This window comes from Eutrigla gurnardus (genome assembly GCF_963514095.1).
Source record: "Eutrigla gurnardus genome assembly, chromosome: 17".
Taxonomy (NCBI): Eukaryota; Metazoa; Chordata; class Actinopteri; order Perciformes; family Triglidae; genus Eutrigla; species Eutrigla gurnardus.
Window position 1 is genome coordinate 14,823,137 of NC_139928.1, and position 18,291 is coordinate 14,841,427.

At 40.1% G+C, this 18,291-nt stretch overlaps 2 protein-coding genes across 2 annotated transcripts; one reads left to right on the forward strand and one right to left on the reverse strand.

The window, feature by feature from the left end:
- The first annotated feature begins 2,009 nt into the window (after positions 1-2,009).
- Positions 2,010-4,505, forward strand: LOC311028118 (cilia- and flagella-associated protein 20). Its single transcript, XM_084032408.1, has 6 exons — positions 2,010-2,207; positions 2,917-2,996; positions 3,087-3,198; positions 3,324-3,512; positions 3,623-3,736; positions 4,353-4,505. Exons 1-6 carry the CDS (start codon positions 2,124-2,126, stop codon positions 4,356-4,358), a joined length of 585 nt encoding a protein of 194 aa, XP_083888534.1. The 5' UTR covers positions 2,010-2,123; the 3' UTR covers positions 4,359-4,505.
- A 168-nt stretch (positions 4,506-4,673) lies between these two features.
- On the reverse strand, positions 4,674-17,207 carry dgat1a (diacylglycerol O-acyltransferase 1a). Its single transcript, XM_084032407.1, has 17 exons — positions 16,750-17,207; positions 14,983-15,070; positions 11,796-11,836; positions 11,334-11,419; positions 10,552-10,604; positions 9,996-10,101; positions 9,576-9,704; positions 9,055-9,129; positions 8,855-8,958; positions 8,688-8,726; positions 8,562-8,603; positions 8,407-8,451; positions 8,098-8,210; positions 7,763-7,828; positions 7,512-7,599; positions 7,323-7,385; positions 4,674-7,233 (listed from the first exon to the last, which is right to left on the reverse strand). The coding sequence occupies exons 1-17, from the start codon at positions 17,040-17,042 to the stop codon at positions 7,087-7,089; spliced, it is 1,578 nt and encodes a 525-aa protein (XP_083888533.1). The 5' UTR covers positions 17,043-17,207; the 3' UTR covers positions 4,674-7,086.
- Positions 17,208-18,291: the final 1,084 nt, after the last annotated feature.

The window sequence follows — 18,291 nt, forward strand, 5'->3', positions numbered from 1 at the left end:
AAAAATCCAACACACCTATCTGGTTCCTGATTCAACAATTCCCTGTACTCATCATGCCAACTACCAATAAAAAATGAAGTAGATGATCGTTAACACTGAGATCACAACATCAAATAGCAAATATCATAAACGAACCTAAAACTTAAATCAGTAAATCCCAACAGTTTTAGACGGAACTGTAAATTTAACTTTATGTAATCGTTAACGAATGAAAGCTGCTGTTTTCAAATGATGTCTCACCAAAAATAAAACATCTGTGTGTAACCTATAGGTGAGAGAAGCTCTGCTATGTTTAGAGGGTGTTGATTCATGGTAATATTAATACATTAAAGCCCTTGAGCTCAAATCATCCAGTCCATTATGGAGAATGAGCTGAATGCGGCATTTTAATTATCTTTACTTGTCTGACAAAATAAACAAATATAAATGAAACAAACATGTTATAAAATATGTTTCTGAAACATACCTCGTGAAGACAAAGAGGGTAAAAAGGCCCTTGCACAGAAGATCCACCCACAACGTCTTCAATTGTGATGTTTATATTCTGATAAAGTTACAGAGTTGCTGTTCTTCCGTCTCCCCGTGTCCTCTATACTTTCTGTCGTACGAAGAAGGGAAGAAAAAGAAGAGAGTGAGTAGCGAATAAGGATGTGAACCCTGCTAGGCGGAACTATTCCTTGAGTACCATCAGGCAGCTGGACCTCCTCCTCATCTCTCGTGTCGCCTCCTGTCCCACAGCGGTGCAATGCAGGAATAAACACAAAGTAGAAAACAGTCTTCCTCTCCTGTAGTTCCTTCTATCCTCATCTTCTTCCACCTCTCCAGCTTCAAGATACCTTAATCAAGGTTTAATAACAGATGAGATTAGTGACTAGGAGCGGAAAAAAACCACAGAAAACATATGCTAAATTAAGACACTGAAACACTGTCTTTGGTAGACAAAAGATAGGAGAGAAGATAGAAGACTATTTAATTGAAGTAGGTTTTTTTAGATGGTTTGTTTAAATCTGTCTCCAGGGTGGTCCCACATGGAAAGGGTCTCAAGGCAAGACATACGTCCTCTCCACCTCTGTTTAGCTCTGCATAAATACCTGATTCAATTAGAGAAGAGGGTTTCTGTCGATGTTTTTACAAAACCAGCCCGTGACCCAGCTTTATTAAATTTACACACACACACACACACACACACACACACACACACACACACACACACACACACACACACTAGGAATACAGAGAAACATGTCGTGAGAGAGGAGGTCTTTTGCATTTATTTTAACAGAGATATACTATTTGGAGTGAAGCAGCACCTCATAAACCACAGTGACATAAACATAGAGTGATACCGACATCCCCAGTGTGTGTGTGTGTGTGTGTGTGTGTGTGTTTGTGTACGTCCAGGGGTGTGTGTGTACATTCAAAATGTCAAACAAACTTGGGTGGGTGAAAGGTGTGCTGGAATAATATTGTTTGTTGACTTGCTATGATTGCATTTTTTTAATTAAAGGGACACTCCAACAATTTAAAGTATAAAAGTCAATATTCCAATAGACCAAAAAAAGTCAAATAATGCTTTATTATTATTATTTTTTAAATATACATAATTGTGGTTATTTTTTAATCCATACTGCCAAGCACACCTCACATTACAGATGTGAGTTCAATATTTATTGTGTGTGTGTATATATATATATATATATATATATATTGAATATAAGAGACCATTCATAGCATACACTTCTATAATTAATACAAATCGCTCGGAATACGTTGGCCAGGCTTTTTGTTGCCACGGCGACGGATTTCCGTCACCATTTAAAAACACAACGTCAACGAATTCGGTTCCCTAGCAACAACAATATACTGAAGACGTGAACACTTCTCTTCTTTCGAACGCGTCCCAAGGAATGACTTGTGGGAATCTTAACAGACGACAAGTCGGGGTTTTACTTACCCGGAACGTTTGAATTCTCCGAGCGGAACGTCTTATTTTGTAGCACACGGAACCAGTAGCGTTGGGGACGGAAACCAAATCTGTCAACATACCTAACGCGCATTTGCTAGCAACAGTTTTAGTTAAGCTAGCAAACGTTAACACATGTGCAAAACGACTGCGGACGAAAATGTTTAAGAATACGTTTCAAAGCGGATTCTTGTCGATTTTATACAGCCTCGGCAGCAAACCGCTTCAGATATGGGATAAAAAGGTAAGCAGCAATTCAGTCAGCAGGCTCTTTATGGAATGTAGCTTCTTTAGCTGCTAATGCTAAAGCTAACAGTCTCAACGGCGTTTGTTAAACTGTCACATCTTTTTGTTTAAACAGCTCGTTGTGTTAGTTAACGTTACATACGAATCGTATATGGACAGTTTGATAAGTGAGGTTAATTTGCCCCAGCAAATGAAGAAAACATGTACACTTCCTGTTTAGCTATTACGCCAGCAAACGAAAATAGGACTGAGACCAATCACACACTTGTTTTATCATGAGGAGGTGAGCAGCTAGTCATATGCCTTGTCATTAGGGATATGTTTCAACATCCTAATTAAGACATTTCCAGCATCATGTTTGAAGAAAATGTCGCTGATTTATGACCATATTTGTGCCAGGCTCATGCACCTGTTGAAAACTGGTAGCGCCCCCTATTGACTAATTTAAAAATAGTTTGACACACGTCTTTCAACATTTACATGAAACGTATCTACTAGGTTATGTAATTATTGGACAAAACCTTTCTGAGTTATAGTCTGATGTGTGCTGTTTTTTTTTTATTGCATTTGTAGCGCCCCTAGTGGCTGTTTTCAATAAAGAAGCATCAACTTTCATGCAACTTTTGACAGCGCTACTTTACCAGTGAGATACAGCTTGAATTCTCCATACAAACCCTAAAAAAAAAAATATTTCTTTGTGTTCCCAGGTGAGAAATGGGCACATAAAGAGAGTCACAGACAATGACATCCACTCACAGGTGTTGGAGCTTGAGGGAGCAAACGCCAGGTGAGTTTGTGTCTGTTTAACTGATTCTTCAGCTCAGGTCAACTCATTTAAACGTGTCATCCATCTCCCTTGTCCTTCTACTCCCTGCAGTACCACATATATTACATGTCCGGCAGACCCCAAGAAGACATTGGGCATCAAGCTGCCTTTTCTTGTTATGATTATCAAAAATCTCAAGACGTATTTCACCTTTGAAGTCCAGGTAGGATTGTCATTGCTGCAGTTATAGACCACTTCCATGTCTTGGTGGCAGAACAAACAAATGTGTACTCTTGCTTGTATATAAAAAAAAAGTAATGCTTTCTCCCCATCTTTTACAACTTTTAGGTCTTAGATGATAAAAATGTGCGTCGGCGGTTTCGGGCGAGCAACTATCAAAGCACGACACGAGTGAAGCCGTTTATCTGCACCATGCCTATGAGGCTAGATGATGGCTGGAACCAGATTCAGTTCAACCTGTCGGACTTCACCAGAAGGGCTTACGGAACCAATTACATCGAGACGCTGCGCGTACAGGTTAGTGCACAGAGACGGACTGGAATCCAGCTGTCTCCAGATGCTATTTGCACTAGTGTGACTGTAGATCCTGCTTTTTAATGCTAATGTCTGACCTGTTCTCCTCTCAGATCCACGCTAACTGTCGAATAAGGAGAGTGTATTTCTCAGACAGACTGTACTCTGAGGACGAGCTCCCAGCAGAGTTTAAACTGTATCTGCCTGTCCAGAACCAGAAAGCAAAGGTGAAATGTTAAACACACACTTCACACTACACTACATATAACCACATCTTAACCACATCTTTATTAGGGGTGTGTTGCTTTGTTTCCATTCAATTTAATTTCATTATGATTCTTGGGGTCACGCTTCAAAATCAAATCTCAATTTTGTGCTAATTAAGCTGGTGTGGCTAACTATGACAAATTGGCCATCTCATAATTAATGATTTTACCTCATAATTTAGAGTTTGGCAGTAACTTTGCAGTTGACGCCTAGTCACAAAAATTCTGAGGCACAAGATGAAGCGCTGCAACAACTTACTTTGCACTTTATGCCCAATAAGTGACGTCACTTGACATAGGCACGGTCGACGGTTGTTGTAATATCGATGTCAAATATGGAGCCTCAACTTCAATATAGGTTTGGCTAGTTAAAGCCTTATGCTAGTGCTCCAGCGAGCGCAGTGACTGATGGGTAATACCCTGCTCAGTCCACTTTTAAGGGAACTACTAGGCGTCTAGGCATCTCCTATAATTATGTCTACATGTTATTAGTAATGGTACATATGGTAATTGAATTGCTTTTATACTTTTAAGTTTGCCTAACACTCTGTTTTGTGTTTTTTTCTTTTTCTTGCAGCAGTAGATTCTCACCCTTCACTGTCCCCCCCTGACCTGATGTGGAGTTAAAATGTAAGATTTTCTGAGTGTAGTTATATGATGAACTTTGTTATTTCAAAACTATAAGTCTGTCTTGCACTCAATGCTCAATAAAGTATTTTCTATGCATTAATCTGTTCTTGCAGTTTTAAATGCAGTGGTTTAAAGATGTTGTCGGTTTTCCAGAAACAGTGGTTAGTGCCACACATTCTTCAGCAGCCATGTTATGTGCTGGAAAATATAATAACTAGAAAATTCCAGATATTCCACACTCACCCGCTAATAAAATGAAGACTCAGTCTTCAAAAAAATACCAAAAATAGGAGTCGATTCTTGAAATATAAATAATCTTTATCAAGTGACACAAATACTTCCATGTGAAAGGCTATGAAAATGATTTGCATTCCCTAAAACATGTAATCTTTGTTTCACTTTGGATTTCTGAACAGATCTGTAATACATTCACATTACTACATGTTGCGTTGCATCACATCATCCTCCAAAAACAATAGGACAGTTCAACTAAAAGCTGCATCTTTAGCTTGTTTTCCAAAAGCAGACCCAGTGCAGTAATAATGTGGAAACGGTTGTTATTTTGGGAAGAAGCTACTCAGACAGCAGCTCTTGGCATTTAGATACAGGAGTTGTTATTATACTCAATACACTCAAAACATTGTTGCTACTACTACGTACCATGTGCTACTTGTGGAATAATCCTCATGTTTAGTCTAAAATAAAGAATGAACAAACGTCATGCACCGACTGCTGCTCAGAGTTTATAAAGTCCACACAGATTTCAAACTGAGTCACATTTATCGATGAACGTGGATCAGACTAACGGATATTAAAGCTGCCGTTTAAGTGCTGAAATACTAATAACGTGATAACGTTTATGCACGACTCGAATGAGGCTCTCCAAAATAACATGTTTTCATGAAATCGTAAAATCTAAGGTAGAGCAGTGAGTCTTCGGTTCCTAAAGATTTCAAAACATGAATAAAAATGAATCCATTGGCTACATATAATAAGGTTAAGGATTATTTGGCCTCTGTCTTTTTTCACCTGTAAAACAATTGGTATATATCTTTTTTTAGATTTTGAGTTCAAACTAGTATTCTTACTGCAGGCACTTATACATTTCAATAAGGAATGCCAACACGGTGTTTTTGATAACTAGTGTTATAATTTAACAGTGTTTTCCCTGAAATGTGATCCATAAGGAAATAAAAAGACAAATCTTACAACAAAAAGGCTATGTGGTATCATAATCAGTGAACCATCACTGTATTTGGAAAGCAGATTAAAACATAAAAAAGCAAAATAAAACTACATACAAACTTATATGGCAATATCCTTTTTGGCAACTTTTAAATGAGGTCAAACCAAGAAACAGACTCTTAAGAATTTAAATACTGGAGGAAAAAAAAAACGGTGGCATGGAAAGTCTGTTTGAAACTCTCATAATGTATCGCTGCAGCTGTTTTACTTTGAAACAAACCCAAATATAGCCAGCCTCACACGACAACAAAATGTCAACAAGAAAACATACAAATGATTTTAAGAAAACATATTTCCCTTTAAAGAATACATTCGCAGAAATCTATTGCTTTAGTCAACAGCATAGCATGCATGTCTTTAAAGTGCAAAAAAAAAAAAAAAACCTTCACTGGTTCAATCAGCAAATCACCTACTGCATTAAATCATCGATTTCAAATAAAACAAATTATAATCCATCGTACCAACATATAAAATTAAACAAAGTATGAAATAAACCACCTGACAAGTCAAAGGCAACAGAGAAATACTTGAGTCAAGACAAAAAAACACATGTAGCAGGTACTGTTACACAAAGAGCTTGCATTGTTTGTAGTTGAGAGATGGAAGTACAAATAAGGTCACAAAAATGTTTTTTTTTACAGTTTCTCCTTCAGTTTGGCTTCTTTTCCCTCCGTTCCCTGCCTTTTATTGTCCTGGTTTAACAAATCCCTTTATCATATTATATATATCATATTTCTCCCATACTCAACCACTGTACTGCATCAAAAAGAGAGGGAAATCTATACAGAGTGCATGTAAAAAATCAATTTGAAGACCTGGAGACATCCCACATTGCTATTTTAAAGCCATTTCGTAGAAACAAACTATCTGGCTTCATGATTGCTCGTTTACCTTTGGATACAAGAAGAGAAAAGTGACTACTCCACCACCGATATGGGATCTGGCTGGTGTTCACATGGCAGTGGCACATTTGTTGCACACAAAAAGGTGTGCACAGGATTACCTGGTCACGAGCAGTGTTTCCACTTTTGAGCACGTGACTCATCAACCACCAATATTGGCTATTTTTGGCCCAGGATCACTTGTTTTAAGTTGAAACGTCCAATGCTAGATACAGACATTAAGAGTGGGTGTTGACCAGGGAACCCAAGGTTGACTGACCACAAAGGTAGGTTTGCCCTACTAAAGTGGTGAACTGCTTTAAAGCAAGCACTTCTCATGTTAGAATCATTTCCTGGCATTCTCATTTCTCTTTAGTGCAAAAATCAAGAAGTCAAAAACAATTTTCCTTGCTGCGTTTTACTGACAGGCTCATATTAGCAGGGCTTCACCTTAACTTGCTCTACACTCACTCTTTGAGTTCTCCTGCAAGGTGGTGTGTGTGTGTGTGTGTGTGTGTGTGTGTGTGTGTAACGTGACTTATAGATATTGATGTCCTATGTAGTGCCACCGTATTGACTGACATAGTAGTCATGGACGTACATCAACACAGCAACAGGCTGGCCAATGATGAGTGAGATCCACACAGCGGCGTTGCCATAGATTCCATTGAGGAAACGACCCACAAACCAAGCCAGGGGAACCTGGAGAGAAGTTCAGAGGTCAAAGTGTTTGTCTGTAGAAGAGGAGAGGAAGTGATGTGACAGGGGGGAAAGAGATCGATGTGTCTTACCTGCGCCATCATTCCCATGAAGGCCCACAGTCTGAACATCTTCAGAGGAAAGCTCACCAGGTACTGAAGAATGAAAGAGAAAGACAACCAATAAGACACAGAGCTTGAAAATATAATGGGAAAAGCTGCACGCTCACAACTGTAGACTTTATGTATTGTTTCATATCACACTGAATGTAGTCGGTTTACCTCATGGAAGAAGGCAGACACCAGGAAGACGCAAGTTTGAGCCAGAAACTTGTTGACTCCCTTCCTTAACATCGGCTTATAAAAGTGTCTGCAACATACGAAGACACACTTATTTCTTAAAATCTGTCAGAAAAATACCCACAAATAAATGCCAGTCCACCCATTGATTTGCATCTTTGATTTTATTTCATACAGACTACAAAGAGAATGTGAAGCTTTATCCTGAAAATAAATAAAAGTTTGGTGCTCACCTCAGACACCACTTGTGAACTGGGATATTCCAGTTGGCCCAGAAATATGTGACGGTCTCTGAGTTCCTGAAATTAAGTTTTGCAAGTTTGAGAATTTGATTTAAAAAGATAAATGGGTGTTCTGAATGATGACTAAATGTTCTAATAGATACAATTTTTATTCCTGTGTGATGTGTGACAGATGGTCTGCTTAGATTTAAAGGGATTTAGCCCACTTGTAGATGAAAAATAACTCTACTAAATGGCCCTCAAGATTCAAAAGGACTCACTCATGATATATGATTAAAATGTTGAGGTGTGTGTCTGTACGTGTGATCGATGCTTCTTCAACTCACCACCAGTCTTTGTAGAACTCTCTGTCTCCAAACTGCAGCAGCTCTGCCACGAAGTTCATAGAGGAGTGGAAAAACCAATAGAAGAATATTAACCATATCAGATGGTTAGGGACCTGAGAGAAAGACAAGAGGGTCATGGGACAAGTGTTGCTCATGGGTTGTGGTGTTGCTACCTCCCCTCTAGTATACATGTGAGACACTAATCACAAAAGGGAGACAACTTCATAGTTAAATATGCAAGATTACGTTTTTTTCACCCTCATTTACTTTATTTTTTATGATAAAAGTACAGCACCTCGTGATACTTACAGCTAACTTTAGGAGGCGCTCCACCATCCTAGAAAAGTCCATTTCCTGTGACAGACACAGGACAAAAAAATGATACCTTGCATCTTACTCACATTTATATTCACCTGCAATAGTACAGCAGTGTAGTGTGTGTGTGTGTGTGTGTGTAGACGCACCTGGAATGGTTTCATTGAGTTCTGTATGGTGGGAACCATCCACTGGAAGACACAAATGAACATTTCTTTGCATTGTTTGAGGAGTCAAAACAGATTCAAAGATGCATGACTTTGTGTTGAACATACCTGCTGTATCAATCCCACCAACAGCTGCATGAAGAAAAGCTACAAGAAAGAGGGAGTCAAAACGAAAACATGTTAACGTTGTTTTTGTTCGGTCTCATTTTACACCAAAACCACACACAATAAGCATTTATATACTGCATATATATAGCGTGTGTACTCCCTCTTACCATTTCAAAAAGTCTTCTCATCAGGAACCTTTTGCGTATTCGAGGTGACCGGGGGAAGTTGAGCTGGTAGCAGAGAGTTGGGGCAAAGACAAAGTAGTACATATCTAAAGACAAAAAAAAGAAACATAATTGTAGGATTATTCCTGATTATTTTATTTAAAATCTGAGGCCGTTAATCGCCATGCAGGAATCAGGGTCACCTCTGTGGGTGAGGTTGCCCGGGTAGGAGACATGAGCGTGGACCGCTGAACCGTTGGACTGCGCCACAGACGGACCTGAAACACAGACACAAATAGAGATGAGAATTCATTGGACCATCCCCATGTATTTTATGACAACCCACTACATTACATTATAAATACAACCGACAATCAGCATGTTGGATTTGTTTTCCTGTGTGTGTCATCAGTTGATCCCAGCGAGTGAGGAGATAAAGTCATCTAGTAGCCCTTAGATTAAAATAAAAATCACCACTAGATGGTAGTAGATGCCCAGTACTAAATAAAAAAACAACACAATCCTGTTAAGTGTGCAGTGACATTTGTGTGTGTGAGAATCTATTTTTTAAACTCTTATTATTTTTAAACCAAGTGAGCCTTAAGGGCCGTGTGATGTGTTAGCATGTGTTAGCAAAAGCACCAAATACCTCTACTGCTGTACTGTACACTACATGTGTGCCTACTCACAATGTAGGCAAATGTGTGGGTGTTGATATACTTACATGAGCACGATCGCGTTAGTGTCTTGGCTTTTGCTTTTCTGATTTCTCGACACCACCTGTTGGTGTCCTGGTAGGAGTACAGCTTGAGAAAAAGGACTGTGTAGATTCCTAAGGAGAGCACACCACCCACTGACACGCACACACACACACACACACACACACAACTCAGGGTTGATGACCAACACAAATAAATGATCAAATAGAATAGAAAGAGCACTAGAGAGGAGCACTGGTGTGTGTACATAGATAGCAACTAGGCTAAAAACTGTTTAGTGGCTCAATTTTTAAAATTCAAACTGTTGAAATCAATGACAACTCAATTTCTGATGCAGCAGACAACATTTTTTTTGTGCTAGCATCTAAATACACACATGCATTATTTCTGATTAAAAATACTCATAAATATAATTGAGTAAGTACCTGGGGTCATGGAGGTCACAGTCTGTACAGTGGCTGCAGGGAAGATCAACATGGACGTCAGGTTCAAAATATGAAGAATCAGTCCTGTCATTTTGGAAATGGTACCCTAGGAATGATGAGAGGAAAACAAAAGAGTCACTGTAAAACATTTGATATGCCTTTTTTTAACTCCTTTAACCAGACAAACAGCTTTTTCACCGTGCAACACTAGACGTAATGGGCTTTTTACAAATAAAATATTGAATCCGTCGGAAGCGTACGAGATAATATGTAATCTAATCTGAAACAGGATCGGCTACAAAGAGGGGAGGTGCTGTGACTCCGACTCCAGGATGTGTAAAGCACCTCAGGCAAACATCCGTCATGGGAGATGATAAATTCAAAACAAAACCTCTATTGTTCAGCTGACTGTGCAGAAATAGGTTTGACAAAATTCCTGCACAAAGATAGTGATTTAATCTTAGGTCTTTTGGCGTTAAATGTTTAAATGTGCACAGAAATTAAGAAAAATGTACTGCAACTAGGAAAGTGTATGCAAATCATTGTAATCCCTCACCACAGCCAGGCGCCGCTCTGTGTACAAGGCTGCTAAGATGAACACATTGGACACTGAAACACAGAGCAGAGAAGCAACAGATTGATCAGCTACAGCAGCACAGAGATGTGAACTGTGGGAGGAGGTTGACTTGCTTTCATTAGTCACCGTGACAGCATTTAACACAGGCACAGAGAGACGGACAAACGGGTTGTGAATTATTATTTACAAGCATGATCGTCCTCAGGCAAGATTCATCACAGGTGCCATGTTAGTCCAGTCTGTAAACAGCAGCATTTATTCAGATTGAATGTTCTGATAATACCCTGTAGGGAGGTTCCCATTCCTGCTGAGGACAACTGTGTTCACTCATGTCGTACCTGTTTTACTGCACTGATAAAGACGTGTTGTTGCCAGTAGGAGACAATGTCAGGAGTCAACGCCTTTGGGTAAATAATCAATAACAGCTGTGCTGTGGATTCAGGACAGGAACTAACAATGCTTCTATATGCTATCGCTGAGCATCTGGCTCATTAAATCCGCTGTAGCAAGCTGTAACAGGTCAGCCGTTTGGGACGTAGCAAGGCTATGAAACATGTTTTGTGACCGTCAACAACAACACGTTGCGTTGCAGTGTCAGAGACGAAGGTTTCCTGATTAAAGTACGGGGGAATTACAGGTGCCACTCTTGTTTACCGAGTTCAACCTGAACCTATATCCTGAGGTCGCAGGAGGACAAATGGCTGCGAGTCATTCCACGGCTGTTTGCACAACACTGAGGCACAGAAATAAACGCTCCGTACCAATGATGAGGCAAGCGGCTGGCCAGCTATAGGGGTCCTTCAAGAAGAGAGACACGACTTGGATAGGGTCCACCAAGATACCGTACCTAGATAAGAGAGGAGAGAAGGGACGTTATTGATCCCAGCGGTCACCATTTAGAAATGCTCTTGTTAAGATATAAGAGCTGAATGGGATTTGTGGGAGTTATTTTCAGATCAGTGCAGTCAGGGAATGGTTTCTTGTGGTTTAGGTTATGGCAAGAAACATACATTTGTTTATATGTTTGGACAAAAGTGAAGTAAAGTGATGCACCAATACAATAGAGGAGTGTTGAGGAGGAAGATGAGGGGAGACGGCCAGTTGTATAACCAAATGGGAGTGAGTTCTAACATAACTTGTGGATATGCATTACATAAATGTGAGCTTGTGTGTGTGTGTGTGTGTGTGTGTGTGTGTGTGTGTGTGTGTAGGTGCAGACTCACTTTATTATGTTCTCTAAGAAGAGGCGTGCATTACTCAGGACCTGAAAGAGAGGAACAGAAGCTAATGAGCATACCTCACAGCATAAACAAGAGTCAGTGTTGTTTCTGGCCGTTCATTGAATCTGGCCTTTGTTTACCCCCAAAAATGTTTAGCCCTCCGCTGTAAATCTGGCTCATTAGCTCTGCTTATGATTAGTCTGCAGATTCCAATGTGCTGATTTGTGCGAGTGAACAAATGAAAGAATCAAAACAGAATGTTTACCTTCTCAGAACAACTGTAATGAGTCACACAGACATACACATCTGTTCTGTGTTGAGTGTTTTTTTTTTATGCAGAGCAACTTACAGGAAGAGAAAAACAACATGTTCATATCTATGTGATCTGACTGCATAGATAAGACCCGTTTCCTACCCTAGATTAGCAACATGTTCCTGCTGCCATCACACCATGATAACTGTCACACCCTGCCTCTGCTGGGGAGAAAGTGTCAAGTAAAGTGAGTTTATCATTATATTATGTATTAAAGTTCAAGGTCCGAGTCCAGCTTCAACCCCGGCCGTCAGTTATCTGAGCTTTCCAAGATAAAAACCAACAACCCACCCTCAACACAGAGGGCTGACGCGGCATGATAGCAGGTATGCATGTTTTATTTTCATGGTGCATTCAGTGGGTGAGTTAGAGAGACAGTTGGGATAATGAGGGAAGTGAGGGTACGACACACTATAAAGGTCACGCAGCAGTGATTATGTGCCATGTTGCACCTGAGCCCGCTGGCCTGCCAACATCCTGCAGCAATGTGGTTTTGATCCAACAATGTCAACTAGTCACCTTTGCCTTAGTACCCTTCAGCGGGGACAAGAGAGGACCATCATGTAAGATTGTTGCAAGAGTGGCCCGTCTGGAGTATTGAAAGAGAACATTGCAACATCTGATTAAGCAATAATTCAAGTGTTCAAATACGTCCTCTCTTGTCCCTGTCCTGAGAGAGTTTGTTGTGTAAAGTTGGATAAAGAGCAACACCCTGGAGATGGCGGGATTTCAGTGCCTTGCTCAAAGTCACTTCAGCTGGGGGTATATCAACTGAATCCAGGCTGTCTGGTTAAAGGACAACTTTACCCAATCTCCCTTATCGTCGGTAATATCCATTGCATTGCGAAAACCCAGGAATGTAATCTTGTATGAGTAAATCAAACACAATCACACCTTTCAGCAACCAAATCTTTATATGCTGAGATGATCACATTTTCTTCTCTCCTTATCTTTATAATCATTTACAATTTCCTCAGTAATAAAACACTAATGATAAGATGAAGAAATTTTGCAAATTTGATAAACATAACTTCAAATAATACAAAATCTGCAGATGCCACTTATATTTCCTTTGAATAATCTGTAATATGTTTCTAAACAATTATGATGCGGTGTGAACCAGATGAAATCTAAGTCTCAGTAATGAACTTGTCTAATTAAATGGCATCTCATTGTCCTGTGGATAGCAGAGACGTATCAGATTTGGAAAGTTCAGAAATAGAAAGTGCTGCTGGGGTCGGCTGAACTTTAGAACATTGACATACAATTACCACACAACCTGTTTTTGTTGTTTCACAAGCACGGATATATTTTAACACTTATCTTCTTGTTGCTGAGAGCTTTAGACCATGAAATATTCATCCTCAAAACAACTTGAGAAAGTCATCTTCAACAACTGATATCAAAAACGATGTTATCACTTTGCCATCCACCCCTATTTTAAGGTTGTGCGTGCATTGAGTGAGTCATTTAAAAAAAAAAAACATTCAGAGTTGAAAAAACGAAGGATTTATAACAACACATCTAACTTGTAGAAACATGAACAGAACAGCACATGTGCTCCTGCAGCTGACATTTGAGGAATGTATCCGACGGTCCCGGTTATTGGGGATAAATTACACAACTAAGCTCTAAATGCACACAGACACACACACACACACACAGACACACACACCACTGTGGTTCCACTTCACACTCTTACAGCCTAATCCTGAAGGCTTCCTAAAAACGGTCTGAACCAAGCGGTGTCAACCGTCCCTGGTGACCAAAAAGTGGAAGACGTGGTCGTCACAGATAAAGTTTCAAAGATGGAATTAATCCTGTCACAGTCCTGCTAAATTAGGCCCGATTTGAAGAGAGAAAAAAATCAACACAGAAATACAGTACAAAACACACACAGTCACATATATAATGTACACAAACGCAGGGACAAATAACAACCCTTGTGTATGCGACCGAGCCAGTGTTGTCCTGAGGTGAACTCAGCCCAGGGCGACATATTTAACTGCTACAGGTCTGTGATCAGCATTAAAACTTCAACAGAAACTGCCAGATTCTGCATCTAACACAATATTTACTGTAAAAGAAGGTCGGGAAACTATATCTGGAACCGTAGCTACACATGTACAGTATAAGCATATATTTATATATTTCACAACCAGATCTATTGCTGCTTCAAGTTCTTCTTCTCAGTTTGTCTGAAGATTTGAAAGCATAAACTGTCGTGCAAACAGGGACTTTCTTTCAGAGCTTTAAATAAAAACATCCCTGATAGAAGATTAATCTTTTGGGTTGGATATGGGTCAAAGACGCTAAAAATCCAACACTTTTTATGTTTGTATGTTTTCACAGATGCTTCATACTTTGCACCTTCTAATCACCGCACTCCCGCAATTTAGGGATGATAAAAAAAAAAAATCCCTTCACTGCATTTATAGTCATAATTTTCCTCTGTGTGGGCTCAACGTATGAACTTCCGCTTCAATCATTAGGATGTCAGCTGCAGGTGTCCAAAAAAAACCCTTTAAATTCAACATATCACGTGAACTCACTGAGCTTAAACTGTAACTAATAAACCTCTTAATTAAGTACAGAAAATTACAAACCAGGCCATCTACATGTGGTGAATATGCTGAAGACAGACGACATAAAAGCAACTCATTAGACTTCAGAAGGATGTGTTCTGCACATGTGTGGGATTTGGTTGTAATTTCCGAGAACTTGTTGGACAACAGATGTACAAATTGCTAACGTGCATTTAAAGGCAACATCAAGGCATTAAAAGGAAAAATATAAATTGCATGTTGCGTTCTCATCCAGTGGTTAGGAGTCATTGTTTGTGGAAGTCACGGTGCATTTTTACGTCGTTCAACTCACCAGCATGACAACACACCAGTTGAGGATTCCCCTGTAGTTGCTGTAGCCACTGGCTGAACTTAAGAGGGACTCCTGGAGGACGTGACAGCTGCGTGGAAAACACAAAGTCAACGGTTTAATTGGGTTTTTTTTAGGGCTGATCAGGCCCTTTTACATTCCTTCCTGCCCGTTTCTCCACAAGCTCAGAGATGTAATCATTAGGTATAGTCCAATCGCTCTCAAACCTCTGTTAAAGAAGCATCGACTGCATCTTGACTTCATAAATGACTGGAAAGGTTTTTGTACAATTTTATTTGAAGGAGGCTTCACGATTCAAACTGACGACTCGTCATTACTCGTGGTTAGCACACAGGACTTTTCCAAATTGTGCCACATAGCGGTCCACATATGTGGCACAATTTCAATTTTGTATGAAATATAGCATTCCTGTATTAACTGCTTGTTTTTATCTTGCTTATTATTGCTGAAAAGCACTTTACTTTAATTTCGGAGTAACCTCCAACACATAGATGGCACATGGCCAGGCATTTTGTTGTTTGTTGTTCGGATATAAATTATTTCCTGGTCCTGCTGGCTTTTAAATAAATGAGTCCCATCAAGTACTCTGATGTCTAATCCTACAGCTGCACCAGGCAATGAAAGAGTTGTGAAAATACAGGTTAAAAAGATATCTAACCTGATTGTCCAAAGGGCATTGTGAAAAGAACAGAGAAGAAAGATAAGTGAGAGGAGAACAGGGAGAATAAAGTAAGGAGCATGTGGTGATAAAGGAGTGAAAATGTAAAAAAAGAGGAGAAAAGTGGATGGAGAAGCAGAGGAGCAGTGAACCAGGATAGAACAAAAATAAGGTGGCGGGATAATGCAGCATTAAAAAGAGAAGACTGGACAAGGAAGATGAGGCGAAGAGTCAGGGGGGCGGTTTGAGTGGAAATGAGTAAGAAATTCTCATAGAGAGAGGAAAGAGACCGGAGCAGGAGTACGTGCAGAAAGGCAGTCGGCAAGAGTAGGATTGCGAAAGCACATACTACTGTTGTTTCGAAGCTTTAATACAGGAATGTGACTCACTTACAATATTGCAATCACTTTATTACCATAAAATGTTTAGGGTAAGGGTCAGGCTATGGCGTCTAATCTGTTCTCACACATAGCAAGCACCTATTCTCTTCACATGCATCCAAAATCACAGCTACTCTCTCTTTCACAAAGTATAAGAGTCAGGTGAGGGAAAGTTGCTGAAACTATACCTTACTTGTGCTTGATTTATAATCATACAGCATTCTTATTTACACCAACTTGTCCTTTATTATTTCCAAGTGACCAAGAGACATAAACTATATTTACCAATCTTCTAGATGGGTTTGCAACTCGAGACAAAATTACTATTCTTACTCAAATAAGCCTCAAAATTCACAACTTCAACGCTTGTGGCAGTTTGTTTTGTTCTTTGCACCAAATGAACAGAAGTAGCATGTAACATTAGGTAAGACCGTTGTCTTTTTATTCAAATAAGTGTGTTTGACATGGAAGTTGACTTTTATTCCGAAGTATGAAGTCACAGGCGACGGTATCTTGTTTTTGTGAAAGTAAACCTGTCACAGGACGTTGGAGCGAAGCTTCTAGACGAATAAATACCACATGAGTGTCACATGAGGATACTTTATAAATGAAGACAGCCAAAAACCTTTACTGTTAATATGAAATGTGGCTTCTTCCTGTCATTTCGGTTGCCGTTAGTTTGCCTACGTGACGTCGGTGCGTATCGGTTACCTGAGTCTCTCGTTAAAATCCTCCACCACACTCTTCTGTTTCCTCGGGCTGCTTGGAGGCTGCTGCTGCCGGCCCGACACCCCCACATCTCTGTCCACTTTGCCGTTAGCACCCGCGTGTCCGGACACCTCGTCCGGTTTGGCTTTAGCGGGATACGGTGGAGGTTTCTCCCCGGCGTCGTGCCACTTGCTCCCATTGGCTTGCTTCACCGCGGCTGCTCCACCGCCGGCGCCGGAGATGGTCGTCCGCCTCCGGCGGGATACGGGCCCTCTCGCCTCGGCTCTGTCGCTCATTTCAGCGGCTTCAGCTTGTCATTTTAACAGCCGCTTAACCTGCTATCACCCGTGTCTTTGTGTCCATCCGTAGGCTTACATCAATCTCTAATACATGAAAGTCCCCGAGTCACGTCGGTGCTGGCGGTTATGAGGCGTATCATCACCTCGAGAAGCTCAGGTTGCGATTGTCCTTAAGGTTGCCAGATCTGTGTTTTTAACTGACATCCCCCCATCGAGACGATCGAGTCGATGTCTCAATGCACTTCCGGATGCGCTGTCCAACAAAAAAAAACAAATATGGGCATGCATCATTGTAAAATCTTAACGCTTTCCCATAATAAAGATATACAATATAAGATACATTATGCCATTAACATCCAGCACAGGCACCATGGTCCTTTGATAAGATAATATTGTATATCTGGTGTTATTTTGTTAGATTGTTTTCTGTTCATTAATACACTAATTAATCAACCATACGCTTTAAATATGTATACCGTTTATTTAAAGTAGATTTAGTGCAGTCTGCCTAGAGCTTAGACTCTCAGACATCACTTCCAACACAAACCCCATCAACCAACCAATCAATCAATCGATCAATCAATCAATCAATCAATGGGAATCTGAGATTGTTTTTTAGCTAATAGTATGAATAAATACATTTGTGTCCCACCCATTATGTACTTTACCCTATACCCTATATACTTTTGCAATATACGCTCCCTCTAGAATCACACCCGATCAGTCAATGCACCCATTTCAATGTTGACTTTCTTGCAGTCTGGAGGAGACCATAGGCAGGATTTGGATTGGATTTGCAAACTGTGAACAGTTTGATCAGCTTTACCACTTCTGTAAGTCTTAAAATAACCTTAAAAATCCAGGCTGACATTTTATTATTGTGAATATATACTTGTATTTTCAAGAGAGAAAGAAAAAGTAGTGCACATACATGCACTATTGTCCCCATACTATCATATTGACGTGGGATTGTCTTTATTGCCCCATAAAAGCTGCTATGGCGCTTTGCTGTCTCCTTGTGGAAAAGGTGAAAACATTCACAGGAGGAAAATGTCACGAACCACATTTCAATTGAGCGATAACAAACGCAGCTCACGTATCAGAACTACAAAACTACAGTCAAGTCAGCTTGCGGGTGCAAGTCGGAAGGGAGCCAATAGTATTCGTTCTCTGCGTCACGTGTCGTTTCTGCTCAATTAGAGCGTAGCGGAGGGAACTCAGGTTAGGTTGAGTCATTTGGGGACGG

Excerpts from the sequence above, each read along its gene's own strand:
- LOC311028118 (XM_084032408.1), top strand. The coding sequence starts at position 2,124 with ATGTTTAAGAATACGTTTCAAAGCGGATTCTTGTCGATTTTATACAGC. Across the intron at positions 2,208-2,916 it reads TTCAGATATGGGATAAAAAG|GTGAGAAATGGGCACATAAA; the intron begins GTAAGCAGCAAT and ends TTGTGTTCCCAG. Across the intron at positions 3,199-3,323 it reads ATTTCACCTTTGAAGTCCAG|GTCTTAGATGATAAAAATGT; the intron begins GTAGGATTGTCA and ends TACAACTTTTAG.
- dgat1a (XM_084032407.1), bottom strand. The coding sequence starts at position 17,042 with ATGAGCGACAGAGCCGAGGCGAGAGGGCCCGTATCCCGCCGGAGGCGG. Across the intron at positions 8,727-8,854 it reads TGAGAAGACTTTTTGAAATG|CTTTTCTTCATGCAGCTGTT; the intron begins GTAAGAGGGAGT and ends TCTTTCTTGTAG. Across the intron at positions 8,604-8,687 it reads TGGTGGGATTGATACAGCAG|TGGATGGTTCCCACCATACA; the intron begins GTATGTTCAACA and ends TGTGTCTTCCAG.